Source organism: Andrena cerasifolii, chromosome 3 (genome assembly GCF_050908995.1).
Source record: "Andrena cerasifolii isolate SP2316 chromosome 3, iyAndCera1_principal, whole genome shotgun sequence".
In the NCBI taxonomy this organism is placed as follows: Eukaryota; Metazoa; Arthropoda; class Insecta; order Hymenoptera; family Andrenidae; genus Andrena; species Andrena cerasifolii.
The window spans coordinates 24,133,630-24,148,628 of NC_135120.1; the positions used below are offsets into that span (position 1 = coordinate 24,133,630).

Below are 14,999 nucleotides of genomic sequence, written 5' to 3' on the forward strand. Positions count from 1 at the left end.
CGAACTTCGAGCGCCTTTGGTCAACTGCAGCGCGGAGTTGCTCGGCGATGTGCCATCGATTATACAGAAACGGAATTTCTTTACGTTTCATCGTATCAATATGAAAGTGACACCAATGGATTCCTTGCATTCTCCCGATTAAATTGACAAAAAAATTATTTAAATCCGACTACTTTTAATGAAACGGGCTTTAAATCCTGCGAATTAATTTTATGCGTAATATCGTGAAATTCGTGCTGTACATCGTAAAGAATATGTACTTTTACTTACAATTAGTAATTCGGTTCTTAAGTGCAATTAAATTAGCCGTCATTAAAATCATGCACAATTCATTAATTATAACTAAGTAGTTGACCAATCCATTATTTTTTCAATTGATTGATGCGAAACTCTGGTTAAGAACATCGCCGTACGCAGCTAATATTCTGTAGGCCTTAGAATTGACGGTATTGTCAATATTGTAATTGAAAGTGGGACCCTTCAGAAGCGAGCGCTCGACAGCCGAGAACCACGGGGCCGAAAAAGACAAGAATAGCAGTGATAGCACTAGCCATTGTGTAGGAACGGAAAAATCTGAAATTCCGCATTCGTCATCGGATCTCCACGAAAGTGACACCTTGGGCTTTCTTGATGAAAATGATACCAAACCTGACAAAATTTCTACGAATAAAATTAATTTGTAGGATTGAAATCCCGTTTCGTTAAAAATAGTCGGATTTAAATCATTTTTTTGTCAATTTAATCGGGAGAACGCAAGGAATCCATTGGTGTCACTTTCATATTGATACGATGAAACGTAAAGAAAATTTCGTTCCTGCATAATCGCCGATGGCACATCGCCGAGCAGCTCTGCGCAAGTTTCTGGTTCATATCTCCAACCTATACTAATACCCAGACCAGTTGGAAAGTGGAATGCACTGTAACTTGCTGCACAAAATAAATTTAATATAAATTAAAATTGTCCTTTCAATTATCACCAAACTTGTTAACAGATCTAAGATTGATTAACTCGAACCTTATAGTTTATCCGGTATACACGTTGCCTGCCGGTCACCTGTCATGCAGAAACAGTAGATGAGCGGCGGTCTCGTGCACGTATGGGTCGAATTCAATGCAGTGGTAGCAACAGTTCTTTGCGAATATCTCGGAAACTACTGCCGTGCGAATCTTGATCTTGATAACATATCCAAAAATCATTGATATCGGGAGAACAGAAAACTTCTAAATAATTACCGATTACGTTAAAATTTTTGGTTGGAGCTAAATTTTATTAAATTTCATTGAAATCAACTTGATTTTCATTGCTGATCTGTGGAGAAAGTATGATTCCCTTTGTTGCTTCGTCTTTCACGCGCTTAAGCTCTGTTTCTCTCTCGCACGGAATCGTCGACGCTATTCCTTAAGCGCTCGCCACCAGACACAATCGCAAGCCCATAGCAAGAGTCTACTGTGGTGAGAAAACCTACACGCCTTCCCAAGCAATAAATAAACAATTTTGTCATAGAAAATTATTAGTTGCGTAATGAAGTGCAATGTTTCTACAAGACGCCTCGTGCCTCGAATTTTAGATCGTAAATTGTAAAAAGAACTCGTGACAATTGCGTAATACTGGTAGTCCTCTCGCAGTGAACGGCGGAAATCCCGTACGAATGGGAAACGAAAAGACGCCAGCGCCAAGCCAAGCTAACTACCTAGTCAAGTGAGGCCGCGGCCAACCAGCATCGCTGGGGAATGGATCGTCGACGCTGGTCGGCTGCGGCCTCACTGGGCTTAGCTAGTTGGCTTGGCTTGGCGCTTTCGTCGTTTCGTTTCCCATCGTTTCCCATCTTGGCGTTGATTGGTTCGACGTTGCGGCGCCCATCGCGCGCATGCGTGAGTTCCTCCACCGCTTTTAGAGGTACGGGCGTACAGGATTTCCACCGTTCATTGCCCTCTCGTAGTAGTTTCAGAAAGCCTTTTCGCAGGCTCGTGGCACGTGCGGTACACGTCACATGGGTTACAGACGATTTCATAACCTAGCATATAGGGAAACGTAACAGTAACTCTTTATAAGGATGTTATGAGAGTTCAGTAGGAAATACGCATTCGCTCGTTATCATTCGCGGTGTTCAGCTAGACGTATGATATTTTGACAGTGGAATGGCGCTAATAAACAGGTTGCAAAGGTTATCAAGATCGATCCTCAGCGTCGCTTCAAATTGTTCAAAATATAAAAGCGACACTCCGTTGCCTTTTTTGCAGGCGGCAAGAGCAGCCTCGACGACGCAACCACTTTCGGAGAAACAGGAGTAAGTCTTTCAACTTCTTGCACTCTTTGAGAAAAAATTTAAAAAAAATTCCATCAGTTAAAATTTTCCGCACATTCTGCGGAGTAATTGACGAGAAAACTATAAATAACATGACAGTGAAAGTGACCTTATATAGATACAATAAACGTCACGGAAATTTTAAGGAAATCTTTTGAAAAGTAATAAAAATCAGCAGTCTAATCATTTTGGCTTACGAAGCGATATAGTTTTACTGCGTTTGAAAATAATTTAAGAAAATGACAAGTATCTAAGGCAAGATGTAACTGCTTATTTTCAGGGTGACTATAACATTCGTCACAGCAAGTGGAGAAAGAATCAAAGCAAAAGGAAAAGTCGGGGATACTATTTTGGATATTGTAGTAAATAATGATATTGACTTAGATGGATATGGTATGTTCATAAAACATTTTGTTTTTTTTTCTCTCGCTACGCCTCCCATCGCTGCCCATCACCTCGACGCGACTGCGATCAACGGATTTTGTCTCGAGGAAGAGCGAGGTAAAAGGAGTTGCGCCACGGCGAGGAGAGGCGTAGCGAGAGCCAGCCTTTGGCGTATCGCAACAATTTTGAGGATGGTAATAGATCGTTCTAAGCGACGAATGTATTTTAGTGTGCCTCGTTAAAATTGTCTCGATACCAGTACTGAACATTTTTAGTCTTCTACCAGTTACACACCTCTACTAAACTAACGTGTAATCAACATTCTGGAATTTATATAGGTGCCTGCGAAGGAACACTAACTTGCAGCACGTGCCATTTGATATTTGCAAAAGAAATTTATGATGCGCTTCCTGATAAACCAACGGACGAAGAGTTAGATATGCTGGATTTAGCGTACGAGTTGACGGACACGTAAGTTGAAAATAATTAAGCCATTTCGTATAGACGATAAATAATAGTATCTCCGTCGGAAAGCGAATATGATATATTATTTTAGTTCGTTTCTGTCGAGTAGCCTTACCAGAAACTGAATATTTCCAACTTTGCTCCACATAGAATCTAAATCTGTTCCTCTGTCGAAATCCATGAAAGTAAGATCAGCTGTATACATTTTCATACCTATCTCTTCGGGAATTTACATCCGTTCGAATTGAATGCTGAATGAGTTCACCCATTTGTAATACCGAATTTCATGTTTTGTTATTATTGCGATGTTATCGGTTCCAGGTCACGCCTAGGTTGTCAAATAGTAATGACTACAAAATTAGATGGAATTGAAGTAAGAGTGCCAGCGACACTTAACGATGCAAGGGCATAACCATGCTCCAAGAACCTGAACGATCATAGCGATATAATTTTTGGGATGAAAAATAATATACTAAAGAATTTTATTCTCCGATGTAGGGCTAATGTACATTGTAAAATATCCAGATTATTTTCTACATAGTAGTAAGATGTATGCAGCTATTCATATATGTATATTGCTACTATAGTATAAATGTTGTAGAAATACGGATAGACTAGAGTGTTTATCATGTGGTACATACCGAAGAGTTGAAGTCAAAGTATGAGTCATATGTTTTTTATATGCATAACAGGTATACCATATCGATCATAAAATACTTTGTGATTTTCTTACAGAGTGCAGTCTTTTATGTACGCACTAGCGTACTGAATTTCTAGAGTTGTAAATAAAATAATTCTTAAGACGAACTTGGTAAAAGTCATTTGAAATATCGAGCAATCACGAACTCGCAATTAAATCGATTTGCAAAAAGTTGAAAAGAGAATCCAGATTGTTAACTAAATCGAATGAGATTACGAGACCCTGTTAATCTGTACAATTACTGCAATTAAGACTCAATCATAGTGCACGAATCTTGTTTATTCAAATCTTTTACATTCTCGATTAAGATGTTTAAATTGAACAAGCAATTAAATATCTTTAAACTGAAACATTCTTTTTATTTACTTGTTTCGCTTAAGATTCTCAACTACATTGAAATACGACGCCTATATCTCTCGCAGATTTTACACTTTACAAAACCTATTAAATACTTGGTCGAACTTCAATCGTCGTTACATGATCAGAATAATTTATTTTTTCACCCTTAACTAGGTACATACCGACCGAATACATTTATTAAATTGGTATTTCATAAGTACCAGCACATAAAGCTAAAACACTTTTTGTACTATACATGTTATACATGGACCCAACAAATAATTTAACTCATTGTATTGTCGCGTGTTACGTGTAAAAATGTTCTCTATTGCTACACTACTTACAAAGTCGGTATAAAGTATACATTACGGTGTTAGGAAATGTACATTTCACTCGCTTACCCTGCCCAGTTGGAATATAACTTAGAACGTAAGTAATACATCTGTATATTCTGTATCCCTTATTTTCTTTTAGATAATATGTACATGTACATTAACCCGACCACTATAAACGTCAACTTAACAATGTACTTTAAAAAACAAACTAATAAGAGGTTGTTAAGTTTTCATTTTACGTAGAATCATTCGATGATGAATCGTTAAGTGATCGAATTGATAAGTGATCGTAGTTAGGAAACTAGGTAAATACTTTCAAGACTGTCCATATAAGTACAGCTGTAGTAAGAGTAAATACTTTATCGAGTAATAATTTTCTAAACTCTTATATCATAGCCAAAAGGAATCTGTTGGAAAAGTGTTTTGAAATATTGAAGTGGAGAGATTGGTTGTTTTTTATATGGAGCCAAGAGGCAAACGGTACTTTTCTCATCAGTTGAATAACCCTAAGCATTTAAGTTTAAACTCGTAATCGGTCTCGAACTCAATAACTGCAACTACCAAAGGTGATTAAGCTATAGCTTGCACGAAAAGGAACACACACATAAGTATAAACAGCTAAATAGAAGAACCAAGACAGATTTACACTTGACATAAATCCATTGCAGTTCAAATCTGAAATTATGGAGGCACGTCATTACGTAATAAAGAATGCTCTGGTTTATTGAATTGCGTTCTGTTCTGCTTTCAATACCCTTAGGGCGAATGCCACTTACACCCAAATGGCCGCACGGCCCTTAATTGCTTTGTCTGTTAACGATTCGGCCTCCTATATTTTCAGATTTGCGCTCAACTAAACTTCTCAATTAGACTTCTAACAGATACGCTACGAAGAACTTGTAATCGCATGATGGCGCGACAGTCAAAATCCGAAAATCTTATTCTTTCGTGAAAGCGAAAGTAACCTAGGACTAGAGGTTTCGCATGATTATTAATAGTAATAATAAAAAAATGGCAAGATCCATGAGGGTATAAGTTAGTCGTTTCATTTTCAGAAATAATACCTTTTGTTTTTCGGGGCAATGCCAATGTCTCTCTTTTTTTACACAACTTCTTTTCACCCGGCTACATAACAGAAGCTTGATTTTCTTTGAGTTCGCAAGAAATTGTTTATTCGTTTCGTCTTCCTAACACGGAAGGCATTTCTATTTCTAAACATTCAAGCACTGAATGCCAACAGTCCCCGAGTCAACACGAAGCAGCAGAGCTTCGCAACACCAGACACCAACAACTGAGATTTTGGAAGCCTTATATTGACTCTACACTCGATTATCATCAACCATATATAATTTCTTGGAGCACTAGCAGCTGTAGCATCTAATAGATAATTTACAAGCTCCTAAAGACTCTTGACCCCTCGAAAATCTCAGTAAATGTCGAGAAGCCGCTGCTACCCGGGGCAGACCTAGACCAACGTGGAAAGTTCGTGGGGACTGTTGGTGGTGGCCGCGCTGCTGAGGTCCAGCGTAGCCGCTGGTAGACCGGGGCTGACGCTGCCGCTGGCTTCTCGGGGTAGATGCTGCGACCTGTTCAGCTTGTTCCCTGGGCTCGGCGGAGACCTGTCCCCCGGAGTGTCCGGCGGCGTGACGATGTTCCTGTGACTGCTGACGTTCAGGTGATTGTGCGTGGCTGTGATCGGGGCGGGGGACGAGAGCAAGAGGGGCGGGGACATGGACACGTGCCGGTGGTGGTGGTGGTGGTGATAGTACTGGGCCGGTCGGCCGTGCGCCCCGTGGCCGGCGTTCGGCTGGTTGGCCGGGGGACCGACTTTCGTGGCGCAGCCAGCGTGGTGCATCGCCAACGGAGCGCGATGCTGCTGCTGCTGTTGCTGCTGCTGCTGCTGCTGCGGCTGCTGCTGCTGGTGGTGCTGCTGGTGGTGCTGCAGGTGCGGCTGGCCCTGGTGTTGCTGCAGCTGCTGCTGCCTTTGCATCTGCACAGCCGCCTCGCACTGCTCGCGCGCCAACGCCTTCACGGCGTTCGTCTTCTCCTGCGAACAACAAGCAACGGCCACCTTTCAGCTTCGCGGCTGGTCCTGGGAAACGCGATCGGCTCGGCCCGGCGAGTAACGGGTCGCGGTGGGCTCGCGATGGGAATTAGAAGGTGCTTACGGTAAACGCGCGATATCGATGGGAATGCCCCGCGCTCCGTGCTGTTCGCGTAAACGACTTAATCGGGGCTTTTAAACGCGACCTCCCCCGCCGCACACCTGCCGCAGTGCAGTAATGGCACCTTCCGGGGCTGCCTTCGCGAGTCACCGCCACCGCGACGATGTGCCGCGAGCAAGTAATACAGGGTATATATACACGCGAGTATGATACTTTGAGGGTCGACAAGTCGATTTATCATTCCTTCCTGGACAATCTACTGCCGGGTCAATCGCATGGCAGTTTGCAAACACTCGAAAATAGACCGGCGAGCGAAAATACGCGCTGCTATTTATAAAATCCCGTTTCTGCGTGCAGGAACGCCGCTCGAATGCAGCGGGTCGCATAAATAAACGATCTCGGTAATATTGACCGTCCGATATGCTAATAAAGTCGCGAGCGCGATTTCGCGAGATACGTATTACTTTCGGCGAAATTATGCGAGCGCGAGCGGGTCTTCGGCGTGACTCACGGCAGCTCGCGAGCCCGTGACTTATCCCAGCTTCAACCACAGAAAAAGAAATAAATTAATTTTTCCTATTTTATATGATCAGTACCAGCCTATTAGAATACATTATTGCTACCAACTCAAGTTCGCAAAAATGTAGGTTAATTCGTTTTTACGCCAATTTACTAATAAGTTAAACTTAGGTCTTTTATCGAGACGAAGACGATTAATAATGGCACCTAATAACATTGCTTACCCTCTGCCACACGAAGACGTTGTGGACCATTGCGCACCCACAAAACACGATGCCAAGGCCTATAAAAACCGACGTGACGATCGCCGGTGTCGAGTGAAACTGGATGAACGTGTACAATATCATACCTGAAAGCCATTATTTAACGGATCACGGCGCGTTCTTAATAGGAGAAAGAACAATTATCTAGCGTGTACACGTGTCGTTAGCTCGGATAAACACATTTTCGTTGCGAGAAAGCAACGCTGATACATGCTCCATCTTCCAGCTAGGACCCCGATGGTGATTTACACTGATTTATATCGAACAAACGAGACGAGACACGATCTGTAACCAGAGCACACGCTTCTTACCAGTTAAAAAGACAGGAATGCTAATGAAAAAGCCTCCGACAGCGCATATACGGCTGATGGACGATTTTTGCAGGTACTTGTTACTCCTGAAACAAAGAAAAATCGAAGGGAAAGTGAGTTTCGCGGTTCCACGATAATTGAACGAGTTATGGAGGAACGAGTTTCCCGTCCTATCGGCCCTGTCACATCCCAAATATTCTGTGTAGACAGACCGACGAATTTCAGACACGGTTGGCCTGACGAGAGATACGTATCAAACATTTCTATCGAGCGCTCGCTTTTTGGGAGAAACAAGATTGCCCTGCACAGTACTAACGGTACAATCTTTATAGGTTTATTTAGCAATTTTTTCTTTGGCATTTATTATACATCTATTGAAGATTACAAAAAATTTTTTAACAAAATGTTGGTGCTAGGCCGCTGCGCGGTGGGTCTCTTAAAATTTTTAAATAAACCTACGGAAGAGCAAAGGCGTTGATCTTTATATAAACGTCCATTACGGTCAGGTCCACCGCAAGTGGTACATTCTACTAATTTCACCAACGACCACAAGTCGCTTCGCCACAAACTCTCACCTTCGTTCTCAGGAAATTAACTAACGTCCCGACTCCCCTATCATCGAATTTCCAGATAACGCATCAGGGATCGTTCGAAGAAGTCTGCTCGGGACTAGCGAGTAGATTTACGATCGCGATGGAAACACGACTGGATGGATGTTACCCAGTCGCGACTAATCTCTCCTTGCTGGGAACACTGTAGCCAGAACCAACGCACGAACCTCGTTTCCTCGAATGATCATTCTATGTTCGCCGTAAGTAGCCTAAAGAGGTCCATCGACTCTTTGATCCCCCAAATTCTGCGGCATTCTGGAACAGATTTCTATCAACCAGTTGAGACGTTCTCGTTGGATCAAAGGAAACGGTAACTTCCATTAATTTTCACTTCGAAAAGTCTATCTCGCGAAAGAGAAGTTCCATATGCAAATGAATTGAAATTTCTGTATCCGTTTAAAAATTTCCATCGACGCACCAACTCTCCTCCAACGTTCACCCGTTTCTACGCGTTCAGCGTGTAGGCTGACGCGACGTTTGCAAAAGGAAGGCGATTTCTTTGGAGCACGAATGTCGACCGGAGCCAAGCGGTCGAGGAGAGTGTCTATCGGGCCGAGTCGCTGGTTCTGGCGCAAAAACGAACGAATCCTCGACTACGTGCTGATTTTAAACAAGCCTCATCCGAACGGGCACAATGAGGAATTCCCACGAAGCCGTTGCTACCACCCTTTTCGAGGTCGGCGACCTCTTTGGATACGTTTCAAGTGCACCGGTACCAATGAAATCATCCTAGACTAATTCCTACGCGCCTTGCCTTCCCAACAGTTACACGGCCATTATAAATTTAACCTTCCGCCGTATACCTACGTGTCCCACCAGCGCTCCCGCGAAACAGTCGCTGCTAAAACTGTCGAGTACTAACATAGCGAAATGACGCCGCTATCGAGGATCGAGTTTTGAAAGCTCCCTGGTCGAAATTCCCATGTTCGATTTCTCCTCCGTAGTTAAGCCAATTTGCTTCTGACTTGAATAGCGATCCGCTTTGAAAAGGTTCCTTCGCGGCAGATGAAGAGAAACGTTGTTATTCCGAGGGCAGTCGAGTCGCTAAGCAATCGCGTGTCCGTTCAGCATTAAGATCCGAACCGCCGATTTTCATATTAAATATCGGGCGGCGCTTTGACCTGCATTTCGCGCGCAATAAAGGCTCTCCGCGCTTTCTACTGCTTTTTAACAATAATGCACCTTTCCAGTGAAAGGTGTCGCTGCTATTTACAGCGGGAGAGCGATGCCTTCAGTTCGCGTGTTTAATCGATTTATGATATCAGATGGCTGAGAAAATAAATTTCCATCGAGTCACTGTGCCCGTGTCACCTGTTCCTCTCCGTTGAACGAGGCCTCGTCGATCTCGGCAAGCAAGGAGAGTCCCTCGCCCTTTGATTGGGGGTACGAGGCCTCCATTCATGATTACAAGACGGGTACGCGAGGCGACGACGACACGAGGGCAGACAAAACCGTCTGAGCCTATTCAGCCTATTCAGCCGTCAAATAGTTTCGCTCGAGGAGATGAATGGAGATAAGGATCGGCAGGGCTGCTCTGCCTTCCGCGACAATCATATTTGCTAAATCCTCGTCCACTGGATATTTCGGAGTCGTGAAAACTTCAGGCTGATTAACGAAGCTGCGATAGGAGTTACGAGGGTGAGTCGATCAGAGGACGATAAAAGCTGCTCAAAGATATCGTTTTCAAAGTAAGGACTCTGTAAGAAAAAAATATACCTGGATTTTATTCCTTAAAAAATTTTTTTTAATCAGCTAATGGAATTTTATTGAATTTACATTAAAAATATGTTTATCGCAAAGATGCACCATTTAAGCACGAGTGATTCCAAAGAAGAATTATTATTATCTTTAAGTTATAACAAAGTAATATTTGGTTCTCGACGCTTCTATCGCTGGTCATCTAGTAAGCGTCCAGACACTTCCTTTATACAACTCGATACGAGCCATCGAGACTTCCCTGGAAAACCTGGCGTTCGTGGAGACCAAAGGAAACGGAAGGAACACGCGAAATCCCTAGAAACGTTCGCCTAACGCCAAGAACCGAAATACCCTTTGAGCTCGTCTATACTTACGAGCAGGATCATTAATTGACCATAACGACTGCATTCGCGGCCAACAGTCACTGACCGACGACGCTTTTAGAGAAACGCACGGAAAACCATGCGTTTTCTTCCTCTCCTCGTTCACCTTCTATTTCTCCTCCTAATCGTTAATTAAATCATCTTTAGAAGAATTAAGTAAAATAAAATTATTTGGGGACGGAAACAATAGTATCCTGTGGCGGACTGGCCAGGGTGGCACCCTAGGTGGGTACTTTTTTGCCACTTGTGTATTTTTTTGAAACTTTTATTTACTTGTTATAAACGTTAAATGATAGCCTCATAGTTATTGGTGGGTTCCCTTTGTCTCCTGGCAACCAACATTTTCAGACCCACGATATCTCATGGAAATGGAGTAGAAAATACACCGCGTCCAATTAAATGTTAATCTATCTTCACGATACCATAGCAGCAGTAAAGGAATCTTCGAATTCGACCTTACTCGCGATGATGTAACCACAGCAATTGGATTCATTCATTGTCCGCTATCACGCTGACGCGCCTTTTATTTCAGCAGAATATATCGTCAGATATATTCTGCATACGCAGTTGCAGTTGCAGTTGAAGGAAATGCCCGCCGATCCATTGCGAAATGGTCTGCCGAGCGAGCGAGCGACAAGCCCACGGAGCAACGCCCGAAAGCCGGTGCAGCTTCGAATTCGCTTCAAATGTGAATCATTCAGCGATGAATCGACATGGATCGTGGATTCGATTTCGTCCTCCACGCATCCTACACCGAGCGGACGTGTTTACATGGCTGCACTTCCGGCCAGAAGCCGCGCGTTTCCATCGAATTAGATCGCACTTTTCTAATTTCCGCAGCGAAAGATTGCGCGTCGATTTTCCAAAGATTAGCTATAAATGACGGGAGAGCCGAAGGTGGCAGAAACTTTTTGTCGACGAAAAAATTGCGAGAGGGAGCTTGATCCTTATCGAAACAACCGTTTTGAAAAAACAGTGCAAAACACTATGCCATTTGTAAACAGCCACAGGCGAGATGTTTCGAGAGTCTATTCTTCATTTGCAGTTGTGTCTAACCCAAAACTATTTAACTCAAATTATAAAAGCAAAGCAAGAAATGTAAAAAATACTTTTGCCAATTTCTCGGAAACTAGAGCCATTTTTGTCAAAGGAAAGAGTTGTTCAGAATGTTGATTTCTGCAACTCTTTTTTTGCAACGATGTTTGTTGATGCGAAATGGAAACTTTCTCTTTCATTCAAGTTTGCGATTGAAGATATACAAGAAGAAATTGTATCCTTGAATTGTTCGTTTCACTGGATTATGCAAATCATCGAGATAATGATTATAATTTGCATCAATTATTTACCTATTCAACTGGATTACCACGTGACTATATCGTATCAATCAACCATTCAGACTGGATTATGTAAATCGCACTAGTATTATCGCAGAAAATCATTATTATTCGCATAAATTATTCCGGAATCGTATGAATCATCTGTTCCAACTGGTTTATTCGAATCCTATAAATTACGGAACGCGAGGTACCCATATTACAAGTCTCGTATCATTTAAGATCGACTCCTCAGCGATCCGCCAACGTATTTAATTACGCGCGAATTACAGGTAGCAATTTAACCGTCAGTATTCATCATTCACCAGTGGATCACTTAACCCAGGCTAGGCGGATGCGGGGTCCATTTTGACCCAAGTATAACTAACTTCCCCGCGGTAAGTCCGAGGGAGATGACTGTATTTACTTATTCAAACATAGAACCAAACTGTAATCTTTTTATTAGGCAAATTTCAGAGATGAAAAAAAGGTGTCATTGCGTTTGTTCATTTTCCCGTTCTACTGCTCGAGTCTTTTTTTGGGCTTTTGTTGCAAGTTTTTTAATCCACGCGTATGACACATACCGTCAAACTCCACGCAACTCTTCTTAGGTACTTCTTAAAGAGTCAAGGATTTTAAGTTAAAATGAACTCTGGATGAAATGCCAAGCTATTCGCCAAGGCTTAATCGTAATTCAAGCTCCAGTTCTGAATTATTTAGCAAACTCAAAATAGGGATAAAAAAGCAATAAAAAGTGTTGAATTAACTCCCGGGAGTGGAAGTGGTGCGGAGCAAGCCAGACAGCGGCACGATTAAAAATCTATGATGTTCGAAAGGATAAGTGAAAGCCAATTGTGAGCGACGATAAAAGTACGCGGAAAGATCAATCTCTCGGCTCGTTGCATAATGCTCCAGGTGCTCGACAGATCGTCCATAAACTTCGCATTCTCCACGCTTCCGGTTGCTCCTTCTCGCCGCGGCTCTCCAGCGCGAAAGACAAAGCGCCAGGGCGGGCGATGGAAATATTTCGACGCAAGATAGCTTCTAAACGATCAGCGGGAGAGAACAGAGCTTAAACGCACGCGGCGGACGAGAATAGCATCGCGGATCGGCATTTCCACGGTGAGGATCGTGAGCGGCTGAATGATGATGGATCATTCGCGCTCATCGTAACGGACTACCGTGCACGATGGATCATACTCCAGCGAAACAACACCGATGCATTCGGACAGGTGTCGCGTTCCCTTTGATTCGACGGAATCCTGAGAATCCCGCCCGTACTTTGCGGCAGTTTCAAAGAATTATCGTTTGAAACTCCCCCGCGACGCGTCGGGATTCAAGTGACGTTGAAAAGTGGACGGAGCAAAAGAAAGTTACTTTAACTTTAGATTATTTTACGAATAAAATTTTATTCGGAATTCCCTTGTTTTCAGCGCGGAAACGAGAAGGGGAGGCTCGATGACTTGGAAATTAAGGGTGGACAACCGTTACCAGCGGCCGAGTTACACCTGTTCCACGGCCTAGCCGGGTGCATCCCCGAGGCATTGTGCGTTTTACGAGTCCTCCGAGACCGTTCCCCTCCGAGGATCGCCGGCTCGACCCCGACAGGTTCCACGGGGCTGCGTAAACCCGGCGACACCGGGTCGAACCACGAAATATGGACCTGCTCGTAAAGTGGACGCTTCATTGGCTTAATCGCCTGTACAGCAGCGCCGAGAATCGCGTTTCCGCAAGCTTGTCGCATTTTAATGCCGGCTAACGCTGGGCAGCTTTACGCGACAAGTATATTGTCCCGTTTATTCAGCATTGAATAGCAAATTCCGTAAAAAAAAATCGATTCTGATGAATCGATGAAAAGAATGATGAAAAATGTGTTTATAAAATCTTTTTAGAAGGTTCTAGTGTATACCTACTTATGTACACCCATGAAACTCATACGCACAATTTCATTTTTTATATACAGTTGGAGTGTACTGCGACTTTCTATTCGCCTATACCTAGCATTCTTGCTATAGGCAATTGGAAGGTAAGCGTTTGAAGGAAATTTATTTGATTGCAATTTCCCCTCGCGACTGAATTTCGAAAGAGGTGGCGAACGGCGAGGCGAGCTGAATGGGCACGAAGGGGATCGCGCGTGACAAGATTGGAAGCGAGGGATGGCGTCCTTGAGCAGCCACTAGGCTTTCTTCCGGCTATAGCTGACGTCGGTCTCAGAACGAGGCAAACATGCCACACTGCCAGGGGCCCGTTCGATCGAAATTAACCGGAAAATAAATTACAAGGCACCGGGGACAGGCTCGCGCCTCGCGCCTCGCGCTACACGCGGATATTAAAGCGCAGTCAAAGCGAGCTGCCAAATTTATTCCGGTTTCCCTTGTCCCGGTGGAAGAAAAAAATCCCAGACGCCAGATTCGAAGGCGTGGAATGCCAAGTGGTACTCGACAGCCGGAGAGGAAAGGAGAGAGGAGGGAGCGGAGCCGAAGAGGAGCACGCGTGTGCTGCCCCAGCACACTCTGCCTGTGACGCACGAAACCGCCCCGAGAACAGAAACCAGACACGCGTGTAACGTTAAACCGGGCCATCGGTGAAAAACGAACCGCAAGGCATGGACCCAATGGACTTTTTAATAACAGATAAAATCTCAGAGAGAGCTAGGGATCATTCGGATCCTGGCTCCGTCTCGCCCCCTCGTTTCCAGCAGCCGGGGGGCACGGTGCGAAATCAAATTCACCGATGATAATGACTCAATCTGGCCCTTTCCAACGGACCCCTGGTGTCGAGTCCAAGAAACTAGCGAGTCAGGATTTCTTCCACGAAGGTAATCCTTCGGTCCAGCTAGGAATCTCGCGATTCCACGCTCGGGTGTCTCCTGTTTGGTGTCCGCCGAGTTCGCGCCAACAGCGCAGACAGAGATCCCTTATCACGGACCATTTAAGTAATGAGCCGGCACTTAGCAGCGTCGCTTCTCTTTCGTTGCAGCATCCCAGCGTAATCGTCGCTGGAGCTCGTCGTATCTCCGCTAGGCTCTGTCGCTTTTTCCCCCGGCTGCGAGGTAAAACGGGCCGCGCACAGGCCCGCGGACGGATGAACGAACCTTCCAGCGACAATGGGAGCCTGCCATTAGAAGCTCGTCGCTTTCGGTGCGCGCCTACACAGCCGAGGTTCCCCTTTCTCCTAACAATGCCACTTGCCAGACTTCGCGCGCTA

At 44.1% G+C, this 14,999-nt stretch overlaps 2 protein-coding genes across 3 annotated transcripts in view; one reads left to right on the forward strand and one right to left on the reverse strand.

The window, feature by feature from the left end:
- The first annotated feature begins 1,949 nt into the window (after nucleotides 1–1,949).
- On the forward strand, nucleotides 1,950–3,962 carry Fdx2 (Adrenodoxin-like protein 2, mitochondrial Ferredoxin 2). Its single transcript, XM_076809201.1, has 4 exons — nucleotides 1,950–2,288; nucleotides 2,587–2,699; nucleotides 3,029–3,161; nucleotides 3,477–3,962. Exons 1-4 carry the CDS (start codon nucleotides 2,140–2,142, stop codon nucleotides 3,565–3,567), a joined length of 486 nt encoding a protein of 161 aa, XP_076665316.1. The 5' UTR covers nucleotides 1,950–2,139; the 3' UTR covers nucleotides 3,568–3,962.
- LOC143367410 (uncharacterized) overlaps nucleotides 3,900–14,999 on the reverse strand; it is a 36,245-nt gene continuing 25,145 nt past the window's right edge. Inside the window, exons 3-6 of one of the 2 annotated variants that reach the window (XM_076809198.1) lie at nucleotides 7,788–7,873; nucleotides 7,438–7,562; nucleotides 6,149–6,576; nucleotides 3,900–6,115 (exon numbers count right to left, since the gene is read on the reverse strand). In XM_076809198.1, the coding sequence (XP_076665313.1) occupies nucleotides 5,995–6,115; nucleotides 6,149–6,576; nucleotides 7,438–7,562; nucleotides 7,788–7,873 (760 nt within the window). In that variant the 3' untranslated portion in view covers nucleotides 3,900–5,994. Of the gene's footprint in view, nucleotides 6,577–7,437; nucleotides 7,563–7,787; nucleotides 7,874–14,999 lie in introns of both variants that reach the window. The other variant, XM_076809197.1, reaches the window with a different exon arrangement.